Raw genomic sequence first — 19,890 nt, forward strand, 5'->3', positions numbered from 1 at the left:
CTGTTTAGAAGACAAGCTTAATAAATCACAGCATTCTTCTGGCTAGTTCTTGCTGACCATTACAAACCTATCTTTGATGAAATGAAAGTATATTCAATGTATTCAGTATTTGTATTCTTTTTTTTTTTTTTTTTTTAAGATTTTATTTATTTATTTGACAGACAGAAATCACAAGTAGACAGAGAGAGAGAGGAGGAAGCAGGCTTCCCGCTGAGCAGAGAGCCCGATGCGGGGCTCGATCCCAGGACCCTGAGATCACGACCCGAGCCGAAGGCAGAGGCTTTAACCCACTGAGCCACCCAGGCGCCCCCAGTATTTGTATTCTAAACATATTTATTATGACTCTTACCTTTTTTTTTTTTTTTCCCTAAGGGGAGGAAAACATAACAGTATTTTTTGGGAACATTCTTATGCACAGACCGGTACAAGATTCATCTCTCCTTCCCATTTCCAGGTTAGATGACCTCAAACAGCTTAAGACATTTGGATTTCAGTCAGTGAAGTTTCATCCTTGTGTTCTTTTTAAATGTAGATTCTACATATTCCTATTAGTTCTATTTTAAAATAGTTTGTGTTTTCTCAGTCTTCTTGGGATTGTTTATTACATTTCTAACCAGTTGTCCACATTTTCTCTTGTACTTTCCACAAGAAAAGTATAGAAGATTACATGGGAAGCTTTTGTAAATTTATAGGCTTGTGGTCCTTTCCTCAGTGATTCAGCTAAGTCTGGGAATGAGGACGGGTTGGGGGGGCGTCATCCAGCCTGTTTGTATGACTCATCAGAAGCCTCCCATTCCCATTTCCATTGAAATTCTCTGGCTGACAATTTCCAAATACTGGTTGGCAGCAGAAGGGTACATCCTTCTTTTATCTGACTTAATGCCTCACTTTAAACTCAGTGCCTCAGTTTCCTTTTTCAGGACGTATGCTCTGAAGAGCTAACTTAGGAAATGTGGAGTTTTCAAGCCCTACAAGTTACGAAGAGAGACTGACCCTTGACCTTCTTCTGGGAGATAACTTCTGAGCCTTTGGACTATCCTGCTTGATAAGAGAGCCTCTGTATACAGGGGGCCTTGAACTGTGCCAGATACTTTATGCTATCAATGTGAATTTTGGTGGAGGCCTTGGGCTATAGCATATCAACTTGACTCCTGGAGGGGCTGGAGACTGAGCAACTAAGGTTAGCATGCAGACACATGGCCATACCCATGTGACTGACCTCTAATGCAACTTTGGACACCAGTGGTCCAGTGAGCTTCCCCACCTGGCAGTATAGCCCGTGTGTTGTCCACAATGTTGCTTGGAGGGTCAGCTCTGTCCAGCTGCCTCCATTGGGAAAGGACAGCTGACAGCTTGCTCCTGGTCCCGCCTGGACTCTGCCCTATGAGCCTTTCATCTACACTGGTATTCACTGTAACACACCATAATTATTAGCTTAACAGCTTTTCTGTAAGTCTTTCTAGCAAACCATTAAATCTGAAGGTCGTCTTGGGTGCCCCCAACTTAGGATGTAAAAGCTTTTTATTTACAAGACTCTTCTAGAAAGGAATAATGATTTCTCTCTAATATGCTGAGTTGTTCCTTTTTTAGAAAGAGTTCAACCTGGATGTTAAATTTTTATCACCTCTAAAGGTGTTTCCTTGCATTTTGTTTTATTCAGATGATAAAACATATTGTTTTCCTAAATTTGATTTTTTTCACTCCTGAAATTACTGATGCTTAGGTTGTGCTGTACTGTTTTTTTAACATACCATTCTCTTTGATTTATTAATATTTATGATTTTATTATGAGTGATTGGCATTTTTACTTTTATCTTTGTCATACCTGAGCAAAACTTTTAATTGCTATAATTTAAAAATATTTTATAAGAAATCTTTCTAAAATATGGTACTTCCTGCCTCCTTAAACAGAGCACTCTACCCAGTTGAACATTTTCTTGACTCACTACCCCCATTTTGAGCATTATGGTGTGTAATGGGCCCTCTGGTCCCATTGAGGTATGAGCAGCTGCTGTTTCTACGTTAAATGCTCCCCAGACTTCTCTCTGTTTGGAGTTTGTGGGTTTGCTTTTTTTTTTGTTTTTCCTATGCCTTCAAGTCCCACTTCATTCTGTAATAGTCCCTCTCTTCCCTTTACTTGGCTCCTTTTTAATGGCTGTGGGATTAGAGGCTACATAATTAAGCTGGTTATATAATGATTTCCAAAATGAGAGTAAATAGGCTCTGAGTAAGAGCCTGGGGCCCTATTCGCCAGATGAAAAGCATCCGCTTCATGTCATGGATTTTTAAATATACATTTTGGGTTTGGGGAGATAGTTTACTCCCTTTTTAGTTGTTGGATGTTCCAGAAAGTAGAGTCAAAAAGTTAATTGGTTTGTTTGTTCATATGTCCATCCATTTCTCCAACTGTCTGTACATCCGTTCATCTGACACTTGTATCTTAAGCACCTCCGCGGTGCTGTAGACCAGATAGCTGAACTTGAGTAGGTGAGACGCCCTCTGCAAACCAGCGTCTGCCTCACAGATAACATGCGGGCACCGTCTGAACTGTGTTGCTGAAACTTTTAGTTAATAATAAAGACCTTTTTTTCATTTATTTTTAAGTTTTATTCTTTCTGGCAATAATTGTTTCAGATTTTAAAGTTTTCATAAGAAGAATATTATGTAGAAAACAGTGAACGTAGCAGGTCTGCGACTGCTCCCCTTAGGAACGACCGCTTGCTGGATGAGAGGCTGGACCTTGGCAGGATGGCGACTTAGAACTTGGTGCTCAGAGTGTTTCCAGCCCCATTTAACTGCTGGGAGTAGTTCAGGCTGCCTGGTCTCTTGTGCAGATGGCAGGGTTTATGCTGAATGCCAGCTTTCCTCTTAGGAGCGATTTTGACTCTTGTTGGAAGTTGCTAATGTGTCCAGCCCCCAACAAAAGTCTTGGTCACTTGAGTCTCTGATGGGCAGAAACATCACATGCATGTGTTGCATTTTTGTTGCTGGGGACAAGATTATTCTCTGATTGACCTCTTATGGGAGGGAGAGAGCATAAGGAAGCCTGTGCACAGAATCCTCCAGTCTCCACCTGTGTCCTTCTCCTCTAGGATTCATCTGTGTATCCTAGTCATGTAGCCCTACTGAGTCTCCATCATGAGTGCATCTCTGAATTTGAAGGTGCTCTTGGGGACCCTGCCACAAATGCTTCCTTTTCCTTCTATCTTTTACCATGTGTGCTGCCCAATACTAATCCTTTTACTGGATTGTCTCATTAACTCTTCCCCAAACAGACCTCTGTGAGGCAGGTTGGTGTCCTCACGCCCTGTGGCCTAGTGAAGCTCTTCGAAGTTCCATTAGGTTAAGTATCCCTTACCAGGTCCTATTGCTCATATGTTTATTCTGGTATCTCTATGTTTGCACTTTATGGTGTATGGCTTCTGTTGTTCAGAGGAGACATGAAGTGAAAAAAACCACTGAATCCATTTGTAATCACTTTATCATTGCAGGTATGAGCACATCCTCATAGAGCCTGACCCAGTCCCAGCATATGCTCTGAAATTGCTAGTTGCGATGACAGAACACAACCCAACTTTCACCAGGTACTATAGCTCCAGCTTTCTTTTGCCTGTTTTTCAGCTGTAAAATGAATTTTATATGGTCTAAAAATGCTAGAGATGATGAGTTTCTGAAAGAGTAACATTTGAGTCACCAAAGTGGTCATTTCTCATGTTTGATGGTTTGTGGTACCTTGCATTTATGAGGTTTTGGGTCTTATTCTCATATTTTTATCCCTTACTGGAGTTTGCATACTCTGGAATTCATGATGCTTTAAAATTATAAATTGTTGGGGTGCCTGGGTGGCTCAATTAGTTAAGTGTCTGCCTTCGGCTCAGGTCATGATCCCAAAGTTCTGGAATTGAGTCCCGCGGGGAGCCAGTTTCTCCCTCTCACTCTGCTGCTCCCCCTGCTTATGCTTTCTCACTCTCTCTGTCAAATAAATAAAATATTTAAAAAAATTATAATTTCTTTAAAGAGAAAAAACTAGGGGCACCTGGGTGGCTCAGAGGGTTAAGCCTCTGCCTTCGGCTCAGGTCATGATCTCAGGGTCCTGGGATCGAGCCCCACATCGAGCTCTCTGCTCAGCGGGGCGCCTGCTTCTCCCTCTCTCTCTGCCTGCCTCTCTGCCTACTTGTGATCTCTCTCTGTGTCAAATAAATAAATAAAATCTTTTTTTAAAAAAAGAAAAAAATAACACACATACTTTAAAATGTCAACTGGGGCTTCCTATTGTACTGAGCAGTTGTTTATTCAGTCTGTCTAGTATTTATAGACTCTTATTTTCTACCATTTTGTTAAACTGACCTGCTTTTATTCAGCAGGGGAGAGCTTTTGCCTCTATAGAAGATACTATGTGTGATGTTGCCAAATATTTTAGAGCTAGTTTCTAGAAGAGTGGCAACTGCTTTCAGTCTGGGACAGGAGAGTTGGTCAGAGAGAGCCCCAGGCCCATAGAAAGGGCAGAGAAGAGGAGGCACTCCTTGCTTTCTGTCAGGAAAGCTAGTTGTAGTTGTTAGGTGATGGCCCAGGACCTTTGGGTTTGGACACCTCAATGGTTGGTCTTTAGGAAAGAACTAAGTCACAAAGCCCCAACCATCTTGTTTTCATCTGCTCTGTTGTACTGCCATGGAAGGTATTGTGTAGTGATGAGCTACATTCAGTGTTAGTAGTAAATACCCGTTATGGGTGAAAGGCTGAACCGCAACCTTTCTGGTGGCATGCCATGACTGTGTCCCTGGGCTGCCAAGGTGCTCTTGGGCTTTGGATCATCTGCAGGGCTGACGCTAAAGTAATTTCAGGCCCATTTCCTGTGCTCTGAGCAACCTCATTTGTTTCCAGATAGCGACATAGAAATACTACCTTGTACTCTCAATGTCATGTTGCAAAAGAATTTGGGGAGCATTTCCCCTTGCCAATTCTAAATCCTGTGTCTGTATAGCCCTTTAAAAGCCTGACCAATGAGCCTTCCAGACTTGTCACTCAGAGGTACTGTTTTCTCTTCCTACAGAAGAAATTTCATTATAAAGAGTGTATTTGTATTAGAAGTCAAATATAAATTCATATAGTTACTTCTTTACTGGAGTTTTGATACCAGGCACTAATACTGTATACTAACTGTATCCTTTCATTAGATGGGGCAGGTTGCATTTACTTTTTTAGTGCTGACTCTTGCTCACTCATGTTGCATGCTCTCTAGAATCCTTTCTCTTCTTGCCAGCTCGCTATGAAATTCATGTGAATTTCCTCATGTTGAGGGGAAGAACCTAGTGAAGTCGATGACCTATATACAGTCTTTTTATTTTGAAAATGAGTAGTCTTGGAAGACACTTTATTTTTTTTAAGTTTACGAATTCAATGAACAATTTTTATAAATGTTTTTCTTTGCTTTAGTTTGACAAGTAACATCTGAATGTATTGTGTGTGCATTATAATCCAGCAGTAAAATCAAGAGGTCCTCTAGGCTTCCTTGTTCCCTCTCACACTGCCATACACAGGTCTCTGTCCCAGGGGTAATAGTTGTTGTTTTGGTGTGTATCTGTCCTGAATCTTTTCTGGGTTTTTAAATTCAATATGCATATACAGGAATAAATGACTTTGGTTTCTGGTTGTTGATTGAAAAAAAATCAGAGGTAGTATCACTATGTATTTTTCTGGAATTTGCCTTTTTATTTATCAAAATTGTTGGAAGATTTTTTACATCAGTATTTATTCATACTCTTGGTGATATCTTTGCTAATCGATGAAAATGAGATTTCATTTTGCATTTATTTACCTACTGATAATGTTGAACCACTTAATGTTTATTTACTATATTTAATTAAATTATAAAAGGTGTATAGCCTTCAATCTTCAGTTCTACTTCAAAGTATCTCTTGTAGAGGAAAAAAATCCTATATATACAAAGATTTCCACCTAGGCACATGATTTTTAAGATGAGAAAAATAATTTTTAAATTATACTATAGCCATAATATACAATACTGTGTAACAGTTTAAATGGACAAGATAAAATTGGATACAAAGGTATCTAAATAATTTTGATACCTGAAACTACCTATGACCCTCCAGCACCCATTTAAATGCCACCTTTGCTATATATAAGGTCTCTTTCTGGATTCACTCTTCTGTTTGCTTTTCTTTTTTTAAATTTTATTTGAGAGAACACAAGTAGGGTGAGGGGCAGAGGGAGAGGGAGAAGCAGGCTCCCTGGTGAGAAGTGAGCCCAGTGTGGGGCTTGATCCCAGGACCCTGAGATCATGACTGGAGCTAACCTGAGATCATGACTGGAGCTAAAGGCAGACGCTTAACTGACTGAGACACCAGGCACACAGTTTGTTTGCTTTTTCTTTTCTTCTTTTTTTTTTTTTTTAAAGATTCCATTTATCTCTTTGACAGACGGAGATCACAAGTAGGCAGAGAGGCAGGCAGAGAGAGATGAGGAAGCAGGCTCCCCGCTGAGCAGAGAGCCCGATGTGGGGCTCGATCCCAGGACCCCGGGATCATGACCCGAGCCGAAGGCAGAGGCTTTAACCCACTGAGCCACCCAGGCGCCCTGTTTGCTTTTTCTTATAAATGAGGCAAACAGTTTTGACTGAGGCTCCAGAGGTGTGGAACAAAGCATTAAAAGCCTATTGCCATCCACCCACCCTCTCCCAACACCACACTTTGAGAGGGAGGTCCTAGGCCCACAGGCTGTAGCAACCTGTGTGCAACTTGCAAAGTCTACTCACACCTCTTGATGGGAGGGATAGGGGAGGGAAAGTAATATGTAGTTAGACTTTGGAGTTTGTTTTTATTTCCCTAACTGGAGTTTTTTTTTTTTTAAAGATTTTATTTTTATTTATTTGACAGAGAGGCAGGCAGAGAGAGCAGGGGAAGCAGGCTCCCTGATGAGCAGAGAGCCCGATGCAGGGCTTGATCCCAGGACCCTGAGATCATGACCTGAGCCGAAGGCAGAGGCATAACCCACTGAGCCACCCAGGTGCCCCTCCCTAACTGGAGTTTTTAAAAAGTGTAACATTTTGGAATTGGAAATAGATTTCTGTTGGGGGAAATACATCTATCTATCTATCTATATACACATATATATCACATATATATGTATATATATATATACATATATATTATTTATATAGACAGATACAGATAAAGAGATAAAAGATATATATATGTATGCATATATATAGATAGATATATCTATGAAAAGATAGATACCAAGAAGTCTTTTTCCTTCCTCTATCCATTCTGTTCTTACTTCAGCTTCCCGTTATCACAAATAGCTAACCACTTTTGTTTATGTTGTGTCCTAATGCAAGCTAATGTGCATATGTATTTTTCATTTCTCCCTTTTACACACAAGTAGCATATTATGTATGTTTTTCTGCCATTTGATTTTTTTCACTTAACATTATATCCCTAACATTTGTTTCCATAGCGATATATAAAAAGCTTCCCTGTTAGGTTTTTTTTTTTTTTAAATATTTTATTTATTTATTTGACAGAGAGAGATCACAAGTAGACAGAGAGGCAGGCAGAGAGAGAGAGAGAGAGAGAGAGAGAGGGAGGGAAGCAGGCTCCCCGCTGAGCAGAGAGCCTGATGCGGGACTCGATCCCAGGACCCTGAGATCATGACCTGAGCCGAAGGCAGCGGCTTAACCCACTGAGCCACCCAGGCGCCCCCCCTGTTAGGTTTTATAGTTACAGAATCTTCCATTGTATGGATGATATATCATAGTTCATCTAATTAGTGTCCAGTGGATAGACTTGAGTTGTAATCTTGCGATATTACAAACAATGAATAATCTCTATCATCTTGTATGCATGCTTGTACATCTTATAGGATACATACCTCAAGCTGGTATTTAAGTTTTAAAGGATAAATGCATTTGAAAAAACTTTTTAAGGTATGGCCAAACTGTCTTACGTGGAAATTTTACCATTTTACATCTCCCAGGGACATATTTGAGGATGCCTGTTTCCTTTCAGCTTTGCCATCAGGATGTGTCATTAAACTGGAATTTTTCCAGTGTGATGAGATAGATTATTTTGGAGTAATTTTAATTCACATTTCTCTCATCATGAGTGAGGTTGAATATCTCTATTGTTGGGGCATTTGTATTTTTTTGCTCATGCTCTTTGAAAACCATTCCTTGGTCTTGGCAATGCCACTCCTCAAACTGAATCACCTCCTGCCTGGCTTTCCATTGCACACGTACACCATAGTCTGCTAGTCCATTTTACTTTGAACAACTTTCCGATTTTTCACCATCTTGAATAGTTTGGCCAGTGAGTTTCCTTTTGCATGCTCCTTGGTGAATCCATGCACATGTCTTTATTGGGTACCCATGCTGGAGCAGAAGTCCTAGCTCACAGAACTGGTGCTCGCCCAGATTGAGTAGATACTGCCAAGCGGTTTTCCAGATTCATTGTAGCAATTTGCATTCCTACTGGTGTTGTTCGGTTGTCATACAAGCTTTGAAAAAAAATTTTTTAAGTCTGGTTTATTGAGGGACAGTTTACATAGGCTACAATTCACTTGTTTTGGCTCTACAGTTTTCTGAGTTTTGAGAAACATGGGCAACTGTGCAACTACTGCCTCTATTAAGACAGAGTATTTCCATCACTCCAAAATATTCTCATGTCCCTTTGAATAGTAGCTTATACAGATTCTGTTTGCTTGGAGAGTGATACAACCAGATTGATTTTATATTTTAATTTTTAAAATTTATTTTTTAAGGGGTGCCTTGGTGGCTCAGTTGGTTAGGCATCTGACTCTTGGTTCCAGCTCCGGTCATGATTTCAGGGTTGTGAGATGGAGGCCTCCTGATTCTCTCTCTGCTTCTGCTCCTCCCCCCACTTGTACATGTGCACACACATGCTCTCTCTCATATAAATAATTTTTTAAAAGATTTTATTTATTTGTTTGGCAGAGAGAGACATGGTGAGTGAGAGCACAAGCAGGGGGAGTGGGAGAGAGAGAAGCAGGCTTTCTGCTGAGTGGGGAGCCCGATGCGGGGCTTGATCCCAGGACCCTTGGATCATGACTTGAGCTGAAGGCAGACACTTAATGACTGAGCCACCCAAGTACCCCTAAATAAATAAATCTTTAAAAAAAAGAAAAAGATTTTTTTAGGAGTTAATATATAACACCTTACAAATTTCAGTATTTGGAAGAGTATGCAGAGAAAAGCATATTTTTACCCAAGGAGAAAGCCACTCTTATCAGTGTGTGTGTGTGTGTGTGTGTGTGTGTGGTGGTTGGTAGTATGCTGTATGCACCATTCTGCACTTCTTTTTAAAAATACATACAACAGCTTTATTGGGATATAATTCACATACCATCTGTACTTCTTTTTAACAGATGCATAAGCATTGCATTTTATGGATGCTCCATATTTACTTAACAAGTTCCCTTTTGGTGAATATTTAATTTATGTTTTTCTAAACTTTTGGTATCATAAAACAAAACTATAATTAATGACATAGGCCATTCATTGTGTGTGTGAATATATATGTGTAGGATAAGTAAGGAAAAGTGGAATTACTTCATCAAAGGGTACATAAACCAGTGATTCCCAAACTTATCTGCACATTAATGTCATCTGGGAAATCTTTTAAAAAGTCTGAAGACTGGCCACAGCCCAGTCCAGCTAAATAAAAATCTCTATGGCTGGACATAGATACCAGTAATTGTTGACTCTCGCCAGGTGATTACAATGTGCCGGCAAGCGTGGAAACAACGGGTCTAAGCGTTTGTATTTTGAAAAGTGTTGCCCAGTTTCCCCCCACCAAGCTTGTGCCTGTTTATTCTCAACTAGGAGTGTATGAGAGTGCCTGTGTGTGTGCCAGACCTTTACCCTATCAGTGCGTATATGTGTGTGACCTTTGTCATTGTGACAGGTTGACTATTCCCTCTTCGTTCCTGATTTCTAGTTTTCTTGCTTTGTAATCAGACCATATATTTTTTTTTTTGCTAATTTTTATTTGATTTCATTTGTGATATAATAGGTCAATTTTGGTGAATGTTTTATGTTTAGTTGCTGACTATAACTAAAACAAAGTTTTAATGTCACCCATCCCTGACTTTGGCCCATTGTCTTAAAATGGTAACTCATTAACTTAGGAGATTGACCCAGTCACTTGGTAGCAGTGACTTTTAGGCAAAATGCTGATTATAAGTGTATATAAAGTGTAGGATGTCTTAATTTTTATGTACAGATAGATTTCTACTAATATAAAATAAACATGAACCATTTATTAGAAATTTAGCTTATTTATTGGCTCCATCTGCATCATGTTCTTTGAAGTATAGCATTTGAGCTTATATATATAATTGACCCTTGAACAATGTGGGGGTTAAGGCCATGGTAAAAACTCTACATATCTTCTGACTTCCCCAGAACTTAACTACTAGTAGCCTAGTATTGACTGGAGGCTTTGCTGATAACATAAACAGTCAATCGCCACATATTTTCTATGTTATATGTATTATATACAAACATAAGGTAAGCTAGAGAAAAGAAAATGTTATTAATAAAATCATAAGAAGAGATGACATTTATAGTACTGTACTGTATTTATTAAAAAAAAAAAATCCATGTATAAGCAGACCCATGAAGTTCAAGCCAGTGTTGTTCAAGGGTCAACTGCATTAAGAGTTTAGAGTACCAAATAATAACCACTGGAACAGTAAATCATCCTATGCCAAGTGCAACATTATTTCATTGTGTTTATTCTTATTTTAGAGGATTATGAATGGGTAAAGAAATCCTCAAAACTTAAAGTACAATTGCAAATTTATTGTTCCTTCAAACGAGAGAAGAGCACTATCTAATCTACATTGTATCTGACTAGGATTTTTTTTTTTTTTTTTTAAGCCCACTGCCTTGGTGAATCTAGTTTCTGACTGGGTTTATAGCAGAAAAGTAAATTGTTTACCGTGTTGGTCCAATGTTACTATCAGAAGGGATGTGTTCACTCCTCTGAGCTCTGCCCTTTTCTCTCTTCTTAATTTTACAGTAGGTTGCTCTGAACCATTGTTCTCAAGGAGAGCCGTACCCCAGGAGCTTGTTTCCATTAAGAGCTAATTAGCTTTCAGCAAATCTTCGTTAGCAAACAAATTGAATTTTAACTTCTTGAGTTCTTTTGGAGCAAAATTTACCTCTTACTGTGAATTGCAAAAGGTTGTTTATACTCCATATCTAAGGATTATCATTTTAGTTCACTCAAAAAATGTTAGAGCTGTTTGTTTTATGGCAAGATTCACAGAAATGCCTTTGAAGAATAAAATTTTAGTGATCTCTTAAATGAAATTCATGGTGAATCCACTGTATAGCCTTCAGTGAAAAATACTTCTGCCTTTACAGTTACTAGGCTTCAGCTGACTTCCCTTATTGGTTTTTGGTTCATTCCTTCATTGATTCGTTCAACCATTCATTCAACTAATTAGCAACCACTGAATGATACAAGGATAAAAGGCAGTTAAAGGTCTTCCCCTCGAGGTGCTAAGGTTTTAGTGGAGGAGACATTTATCAATAGGTTCCTGTAAAACAGTGTAATAATTTCAAAGGTACAGTCATGTCTAGGTTTTGGGAGCACCTAAAGGAATTTAACCCAAGTAGTTGTATGATTTTGGCCAAGTTTCTTAGCCTCTCTGTACCTAAGTTTCCTCATCGGGAAATATTAGCATCTGGTCCTCAGAAAATGCTGTGTAAGTCTTCCCTTTCTTCCTTCCCCCAAAGTTTATCTCCTTACTCCTCCTCTTTTTCATATGATTAGAGGAAGAACTAGCAAAGGAAGTATTCCAGAAGAGGTATCCTCTTTGACAGTAGAAAGAAATGTTTGGTGACACCAACTGAAACCAGAGCTCTAACATCCTACAAGGAATTGGGAGAAAACCCTCAGGTTTTCAATAACAGAAACCAACTGCATGGTGTGGTCTTATTAGTTTGTGCATAACAGAAGTGGGGGAGCCACTGAGAACATCCCCCGCACAAGATACCTGCCATACACACTTGCCTTTTAATTTATATTCTTCATAACATTTGGTTTTGACATATTCTGTTATATTTTATTTATATTTTGTAGCCTGGTGAAGCTAAAAGCCCAAATTATCAGAAATGTTAGAGATGTTTGAGAGGGGTTCCCTGTCATTAAAATAAGCCAGTTAGGTGTTTTTACCCCCTCAGTTCGCTGAGCTTACCCAGCTAAATATTTCCTCTGATGAAATCTGTGGGCAAAATAACTATGTAATATGGTAACACTTTATTGTTAGAACGAATTGATTTCTCCAGAAATGGTTTGCTGCTTCTCAGGTTGCTTGTGGATATCAAAAAGCCACATCATGAGGAGCAAGTCAGTCTCTGAGTCTTTGTGGCTCCCATTTCTATTCTAGGGTCACTCTTCTGTGGCTTCCCCAATTATTCTTTAGGAGCACTCGCAGAATAAAACACAAGGTTTTTCCAATAGGCGCTGAGCCTTTGAGCATCTATTTTTTACCTTCTCTTTCCTCTCATGGACATAGCCCATGTTCAAGTGTTCCCAGCCACTTGTTCAAACTGGGCACATAGCTACACTAATTACTAAAGTACAGTCATTTCAGGGGATAAAGCAAGCATAAAAGATTAAAAATACTGAATGATTTTGGATTTGTGCCTTTCATCAGGTCCTTGAACCAAAAACTTTATTTATTTACCTATTTTCGTTTTTTTTTTTTTTTTTTTTTCTCTCTGCCTTGATTTGGGATTATTGTACTGCACCCTTGTTCAACACATATATCTTTGGTCCTTAAATATTGAGAAGAATTTGGAAATTAAATTAAAATTGCCCTAATGATCCACTTTGCTGGGGTATTTTGTGTACATCCATTGAGATTATCCTTTTAAGAGTTAGAAGTGTTGTTTTGCTCTCAGAGAAGTTCAGCATTTTATTTTTTTTCCAGGGAAATTCTTCTTCAGCTGCTAGTGGTGGTTAACTGTCTTTGAAAACTGAGTAGAATAGTACCTTGCAATCGAAAGCTATTTCTAGGTCAGAGTGGATGGTCTCAGTTGACTTTTTTTGCTGTGACATTTACATTGAAAGAAAGCACTTAGAGTTCATTGTACACCTTGGCAAATAGTGCTTTCCCAGTTGTGTGTCGTAGGGCCATATTTAGTCTGAGTGGGGATTCAGTAAAGCTTTTTGTGTTTCACAAGATGTCCTCAGGTCTGTTGACTTACCCTTGTCATCTAAAGAGACTGGCAAACTGTGGTCCACAGAGCCAGCTGGCTTGCAGCCTGTTTTTGCATGGTCTGTAAGGTAAGAGTGATATTGACATATTTAAAGAGTCGTAAAATTTACACACAGATGCATCTGAGTCAGACCTTGGGTCCAGCAAAGCCTGATATATTTACTTTCTAGCCCTTTTCACGCAGTGTTTCCTGAACCCTGATCTAAAGGAACAGAACTCTTTTTTTTTTTTTATCTTTATTCATGAGAATGTAGAAATATTAGAATTTTTGAGCTGTTAGGGAACTTTAGAGATTATCTTGGTGTTATAAAATGTAGATTTTTTTATATTGATGTGGTGAGGTGTAGTGTGGTGAGTTCAGTAGATCAGGTGGTGAGTTCAGTAGATCAGGTGAAAGCTGTCCTGGAAAAGAAAGCTTGTTATACTCACAGATCCAAAGAGGAGGGGGCATACCATGCCAAAGGTGGCCACATGAAGAAGCAGCAGGGTGAGTCAAGAGGCAGAGGAAGTGAGAGGCAAATGTGGACCAGAGCCCTTATTGTAGTTTACAAAGGAAGGAATGGCTGAACAGATTTAGGCTTGACTAGTTTGAATAATTTCACGGGGTTGTGGAAGTATAAAGGCTGTCTCTAGTCATCTGGTACCTGCCCCTGGGGTAAGTAGGGGCCAGCTCTGGTCTGGTACCTGGCCCTGGGGTGTGGGCCCCACTTGGGAATAGAAAGTGCCATAAAGGAGGCCGTTGGGGTTATGGCTCTGGGTTGGTTGGTTTGCACAGGAAAGACAAGCTCAAAGGAGAGTTGTTTGCTGTCTCTAAGAATCAGATGGCTCTGGGAGGGGCATTCCCTCCAGAGTTAGCAAGTCCTCAAGATGTTAAAGAGACAAAAATACAGTATAAAAAGACATGATTAATACACTGGGCTAATGTCTTCATTTTATACACAGGGAAAATGAAGTCCCAGAGGGTATTGGTGTGCCCCAAACATCAAGTCAGTTTGAAGATCAGGCTTTGGATCAGACTACTGGTCTGTTGTTCTTTGTACTACCCAGCAGAGCCACTTTTTAAAAAACAAACCCAAGAGGATATCACAGTGGACTTCGGAGTCCTCTTGTTTTCAGTTTCATTGCCTCATGTTTATTTAGAAGAGTGGTCCAGTTCCTCAACACAGTCAACTTCACTGTCACGTGGATCTCTTAAGAGCAAATGATTCTCCTTTGTGTCCCTCTGCCATCATCACTAGGTTCTGGCACCATTGTTCTATGATTTTTATCACTGTCAGCTCTTGGCACAAATGTGGTTAATAATATCATGGTTCCTGGTTCAATGGAACCTCTTCCTTACCTCATCTTACCAGGTTTGGGACCCTCCTGTGCTTATGACTTAGAGCACACCAGTTGGGTTGAAATCCCTCCTTATTACATTAATCATGCTATAATTCATCTCAGTGTTTCCTATAGGGAAAATGTAAGTGTTTATGTAAGCACTCATGGAGTAAGCATTCAACTAATTCTCTCCTTTCATGCCAGCATTCTGTTTCTGATAGAATTATGGAAGGACACCCACCTAAAACCTTAGGAACTGATCCAGGGCATTCTCTTTTCCTAAATGATGTGTGAGGAAAATAAATGGTAATTGAAATCTGTTTCAACGTAATGTTTTCCGAAAAAACAAAACAAAACAAAAACCAACAACTCTTAACATGGTTTCTGCCTGCTACTAGTGGAAATACACGCTTCTGATTATTTTCTTCCATTATCTTGCTTACCATCATGGAGTTTTTCCCCAAGTTCATGGTGAGCTGGTAAGCATTTCATTGCCTATCCTTACTGTATGGGGTTCAGTTGGCTCCCTGGAGACAGTTTGGATCTCTTGTCAGAAACAAATTAATCTTTTAATATTCTCATAACAGACTATATGCTTGGTCATTTCAGTTTTCCTCTTCTGACTCATGTGGGCTCAGTGACAGCTCTCTTTAGGGAATGGAGTGGCAGGCAGTGCCTGGCTGGGAGTCCTCCATGCGGTGACTTGAGCAGCTCACCGAATGTCACGTCAGAAACCAGCATTTAGTGGATGTATTTAGTCAGAGCAGGCCCTGGTATTTTGGGGGCTCCAATCAACAATAATTCACAGGTGCCTCCTCCTGTATTTAACTAGACATTCAGAGATACCATCATCTTTAACAAAATGATAACCTACCATTTTCCCCTGAAGTATTTCCTTTCTTGCCCACAGGAAAGTTCGTTTGCTTCTTTTCTGTTCTCTACAGAAGCTCTTGAAGTTTTACAGTTTATTTCCATCATAGAATTATGGACCTTCAGAACAGAGTGAGCTTTGATAATTTTCTACCTGCAAGAAAAGTTAATATTATTCATTCATTCCTTGAGTCACCCAACAAAGAGTTGTGTTCACTGAGATAGAACAGACACGGTCCTGGTTTTCATGAAGCTTATGATTCTGAGGGGATCATAGGCAATAAACAGGGAAATTGATAAAAAAAATGTCTGAATTTCATTTAGTGGTGTAAAGAACAGAGAGCAGGGTTAGAGAATGGGGAGTGATGGATTGGGGCCCACTGTTTTCGAGAGGGTGCTCAGAGTTTCCCTGGGAAGGTGGCAGAGTTGACTGGCTGCGTGAATGCTAGCTTCATAAGTAAAGAAGCAAGCCTCTGATTTTCAGGGTTTGAAGAGGGAGGGAAGTACTCACAGCATCAGATGCTCTTGAGAGTATCCCTAAGATTAGGATGGAGAAGTAATGGTTATAGTGGCAACAGGAGTAACTTCTTGAAGGGTTATTTTCACAAGCATGTGGGGCAAGAGTCTTGTGAGGTTCATTGCAGAGGGAATGATGAGGTGGAGACAGAGAACCCCAGTAAATCTAGAGAGAGTTTTCCACTAAAGGAGAGCTGAAAAATGGGGAGCTAGAAGGAGATATGGGGTCACAGGCATTTCTTTTTTTTTTTTTTCAGGATGAGTGATATTTTAGAGACATTTTTATGTTGACGAGAATGATCTAGTACAGAGGTTGATTACCTACAGTTTATGGGGCAAATCCAGCCCACCTGCTTTTGTCAATATAATATTATCAGAGCACAGCCCCATGGATTTGTTTATGGTCTGTGGCTGCTTTTGCATTACAGTGGCACAGCTGAGTCATTTTGAAAGAGACCATATGGCGTGCAAAGCCAAAAGTATTTACTTCTGATCCTTTACTAGAAAAGTTGCCTAACTCTTGATTTTGGAGAGAGGGCAAAACCACTGAAGCAAGAGGGTGAGGGGTGGTTTGCTAGACTGTTGTCCTGTCCCCTAGGGGGTGTCCCTTACAGTATTCTTTAAGGGAGAAGGGTTGGAACTCCTGCATGTGTGGAGGGACCATTGAACTGGGAAGTTAGGAAGTGGTATTTTGCTTTTGGGAAGATTTCAAATGAGACTTTTGAAGTGAAAGGTGTCATTAGTGGTCCTAAATCTGTAGAAACTGGGTGCATGAGGACAGAGTAAGAAAAGTGTTTGGAAACCACGAGGTCCATGAATTGTCAGTTCAAGGTATTGCATTTCTATTTGGATAGTTGGAAACTAGATTATATATTTCCATTAGTAGAATACTTATGAAAACAATACTAGCACTTTACTGAAGACTTGTTTATGTGTGTGTGTGTGTGTGTTTTTAAGATTTTTTTTTATTTATTTGACAGAGATCACAAGTAGGCAGAGAGGCAGGCAGAGAGAGAGGGGGAAGCAGGCTCCCCACTGAGCAGAGAGCCTGATGTGGGGCTCAATCCCAGGACCCTGAGATCATGACCTGAGCTAAAGGCAGAGGCTTAACCCACTGAGCCACCCAGCCGCCACATGTGTTTCTTTTTGAGGCTATTGTCATTTGTTATTATCCTTTGTTTCCTCCTTTAAGACAGATAGTAAGAGTGGTATTGCAGTCACTGAAAAATGGTGATCGTTATTGTAGTGATTATTATTTTTATGAGTTCCTCTTTTTATATTAGCCTTTAAAAATAATGAAGTAATACTTATTTTGCCTGTGGAAAAAGGCGTTACATTTTTCTTAATAAACCAATTTAGCCTGTTCGGAATTTTTATTTTTAGCCCTTTCAGATGGGATAGAGGGACTCACCTCTCTGGGGGTGGAGCCCTTCTCTGAACCCTTCTTAGGTAATTCTCTCTGGACCCCTTGTAAGGTAGGTTTAAGCCTGGGTGTTGTAGGCTTCAGGGGCAGTGGTTTTTAGGAGTTAAGGGTTGGATAGATTATTGGAGCGTTCCTACACATTCTTACTGGGCTCCTTCATAAAGTGAGTATCATCCAGGTTCCTTGCTACATATAAACTCCAAATGTGGGTTAAATGTCAGATGTACCATGCCCTTGGCCGTATTTTATCACCCACTCATTATTTGCTCAGACTTAGGGCTTTTGGGGCCAGGGTTTGGGGCTGGTGATTCTCCATGTGTTTCCTAGCAAAGCTGGAGCCCTGGACAAGTGGGCAGTGCATGCAGCCCCCACATCCCTAGTCATCTTCTCCTTGGTTCCTCACCGTCAACAGCCCTAGGCTTGCTAGACCTCCGGACAGAGCCAGAGACTCTTCTGCAAACTCTGTGGCCATTGTGGGGGTGCACGGCAGCATCATGACAATCATGGTGCTCAAATTCCATCATTCCTTGATGGGCAGAGGTCTGGCCAGCACTGTCAGAGTGTGATGTAAATTCCAGGGCTAGATCACGCACCTAAGCTGTTAGGTGTTGGGCCTAGTTTGGCAGCTGGCTCTTCCATTGTGTAGGAATTACCGAGAAATGACTTGAGCTGTAGAGAACAACCTTTCTGTGGGGCTTGCACAGACAGTGTTGTGTGTGTGAGTGCGCAGTGAGCTTTTCCAGCTAATTCAGGGGGGAGGTGAAAGCTCCAAGTGGCCTGTGTGCTAGTGGAAATGCTGTTTCAGGGTGGGAGTGGCAGGGCCCACGAGGAGATGGTTGTTATGATGGTGTTGGGAAAACCTTACCTTCACAAGCTCTCAAGGCCATTAGCCGTTGAAACATGGCTTACCCTTCAGTGCGATACTTGGTGTCTCACGAACACATCGGGGGTGGCAACAAAGCAATTGACTTTATTTTCTGTCATTTTAAACAGGTTTCCATTTCTTCATCCAGCCAGCATAGGCATCATTATCTTAAGTATTTAAAAGGAGAAGTCTTTAAATTTCTTGTCTGTTTAACATCACACTAACATCTTCATCAGTTCATTAAGGAATATGTAGAGATGACAGTTGAGCCAATTGGCTTGGACTAGAATATTAATGTCAGGTATGTTTATTTAGACTGATATATTTATTTATTTTTGCTTGGTGGGAGTTTCCAACTTTCCTTATTGACCTCTTTGATTTTTGACTCATCAGTTAATGCCTTTTGGTTATTTTGTACTTGTAAAACAAATTTATTTTGCTTCTGGATGGTGTTAAAATGTGCAGCATTGAAGACAGTGAAAAAGGGCGAAGATACCATTGTCTTGCTGTTAAGCATTTCTATGGTGCCCTTACATTTTGTGTTTATATGGTTATTGGGTCTCTTTTTTAATCATACAGTTAATTTACAGGCCTTTTTTTGTTTGGTTTTTACAGCCAGATAAACCGTCATGGCATTCTAGTATAGAAATAATAGCTAAACAAAGTCTCTTGGTGTGATCAATGTACCTCCTAAAGTCTTAAAGAATAAATCCTTTGCTACTATTCGGCCGATTTTAGCATCAGAGTTCTCTTTTAATGTTTGCACTCTCTTTCGGGGATTTTCCAAGGTAGTTTACCATTTCAGAAAGAGTATAGTACATGTGCTACAGACTCATTTTTGTTGTTGTTTATCTGCTCTTGATAAAGCCATGCATTGTCCGTGAATATATTGAGTACACCTGTCACTGTCAACGCCATAGAACAAAGCGAAGCCCAACTGAATGGAATGTAGCATGAGGCATAAAGCACAGACTCTCAACACCAAATCCTCCTCCTTATCAAGTCTTCTGATTTTATGTGATGACAGTTATTGGTCAGAATATATTACAGTGTTTGCTGTACAGACGGGGCCTTTGTGATATAATTAAAGACCACAAGAGCTGCCAGACTAAACAGTGGTCTGAGTTTCAAATGTTCTGTGACTTTCCTGGCACAGTTTTATTGCCATCTTGAACATGTGTTATCACTTAAGATTCTTTGCCATAGAGTAGTACATAGGAAAAAAAACCCCGGCTGTGAAGGAGACTAACCATGGCTCTTCAATGAGGTAAATGCCTCTGAGACACCTCATACTCCCAAAATGTACCATTTTGTGCGTGTGCATTTTTTCTGTCTGCTTGAAGTCATAAATCCAGCTTAACCCAACTGTTACAAACTAAACAAAATGGTCAGCTTTTAGGGACAGACTTCATTAGTTATTTTGAAATTCTAAAGAAAGGTAGCTCAAAGGGAAAATGGACAAAGGGCATGAAAAGGGCATTTCTCACAATAAATATGAAAAAGAGTAACCCTAAATTAGGAATCAAGAAAATTCCATTTAGATAATAAAGAAGTCAAATTGGCAGGTTTTTTTTTTTTTTTAACAGCTCTTGTTGAGAGTTTAGTGAAACTTGCACTTTCCTACGTT

General features: G+C 39.9%; 1 protein-coding gene across 1 annotated transcript in view; it reads left to right on the forward strand.

Moving 5' to 3' along the window:
- Positions 1-19,890, forward strand: part of ULK4 (unc-51 like kinase 4) — a 583,110-nt gene that overhangs the window by 230,436 nt on the left and 332,784 nt on the right. The window contains exon 30 of the mRNA XM_032861108.1: positions 3,492-3,584. Coding sequence (XP_032716999.1) covers positions 3,492-3,584 — 93 coding nt within the window. The remainder of the gene's footprint in view (positions 1-3,491; positions 3,585-19,890) is intronic.

This window comes from Lontra canadensis, unplaced genomic scaffold (genome assembly GCF_010015895.1).
Source record: "Lontra canadensis isolate GAN:19392208 unplaced genomic scaffold, GSC_riverotter_1.0 scaffold20, whole genome shotgun sequence".
Lineage (NCBI taxonomy): Eukaryota > Metazoa > Chordata > Mammalia > Carnivora > Mustelidae > Lontra > Lontra canadensis.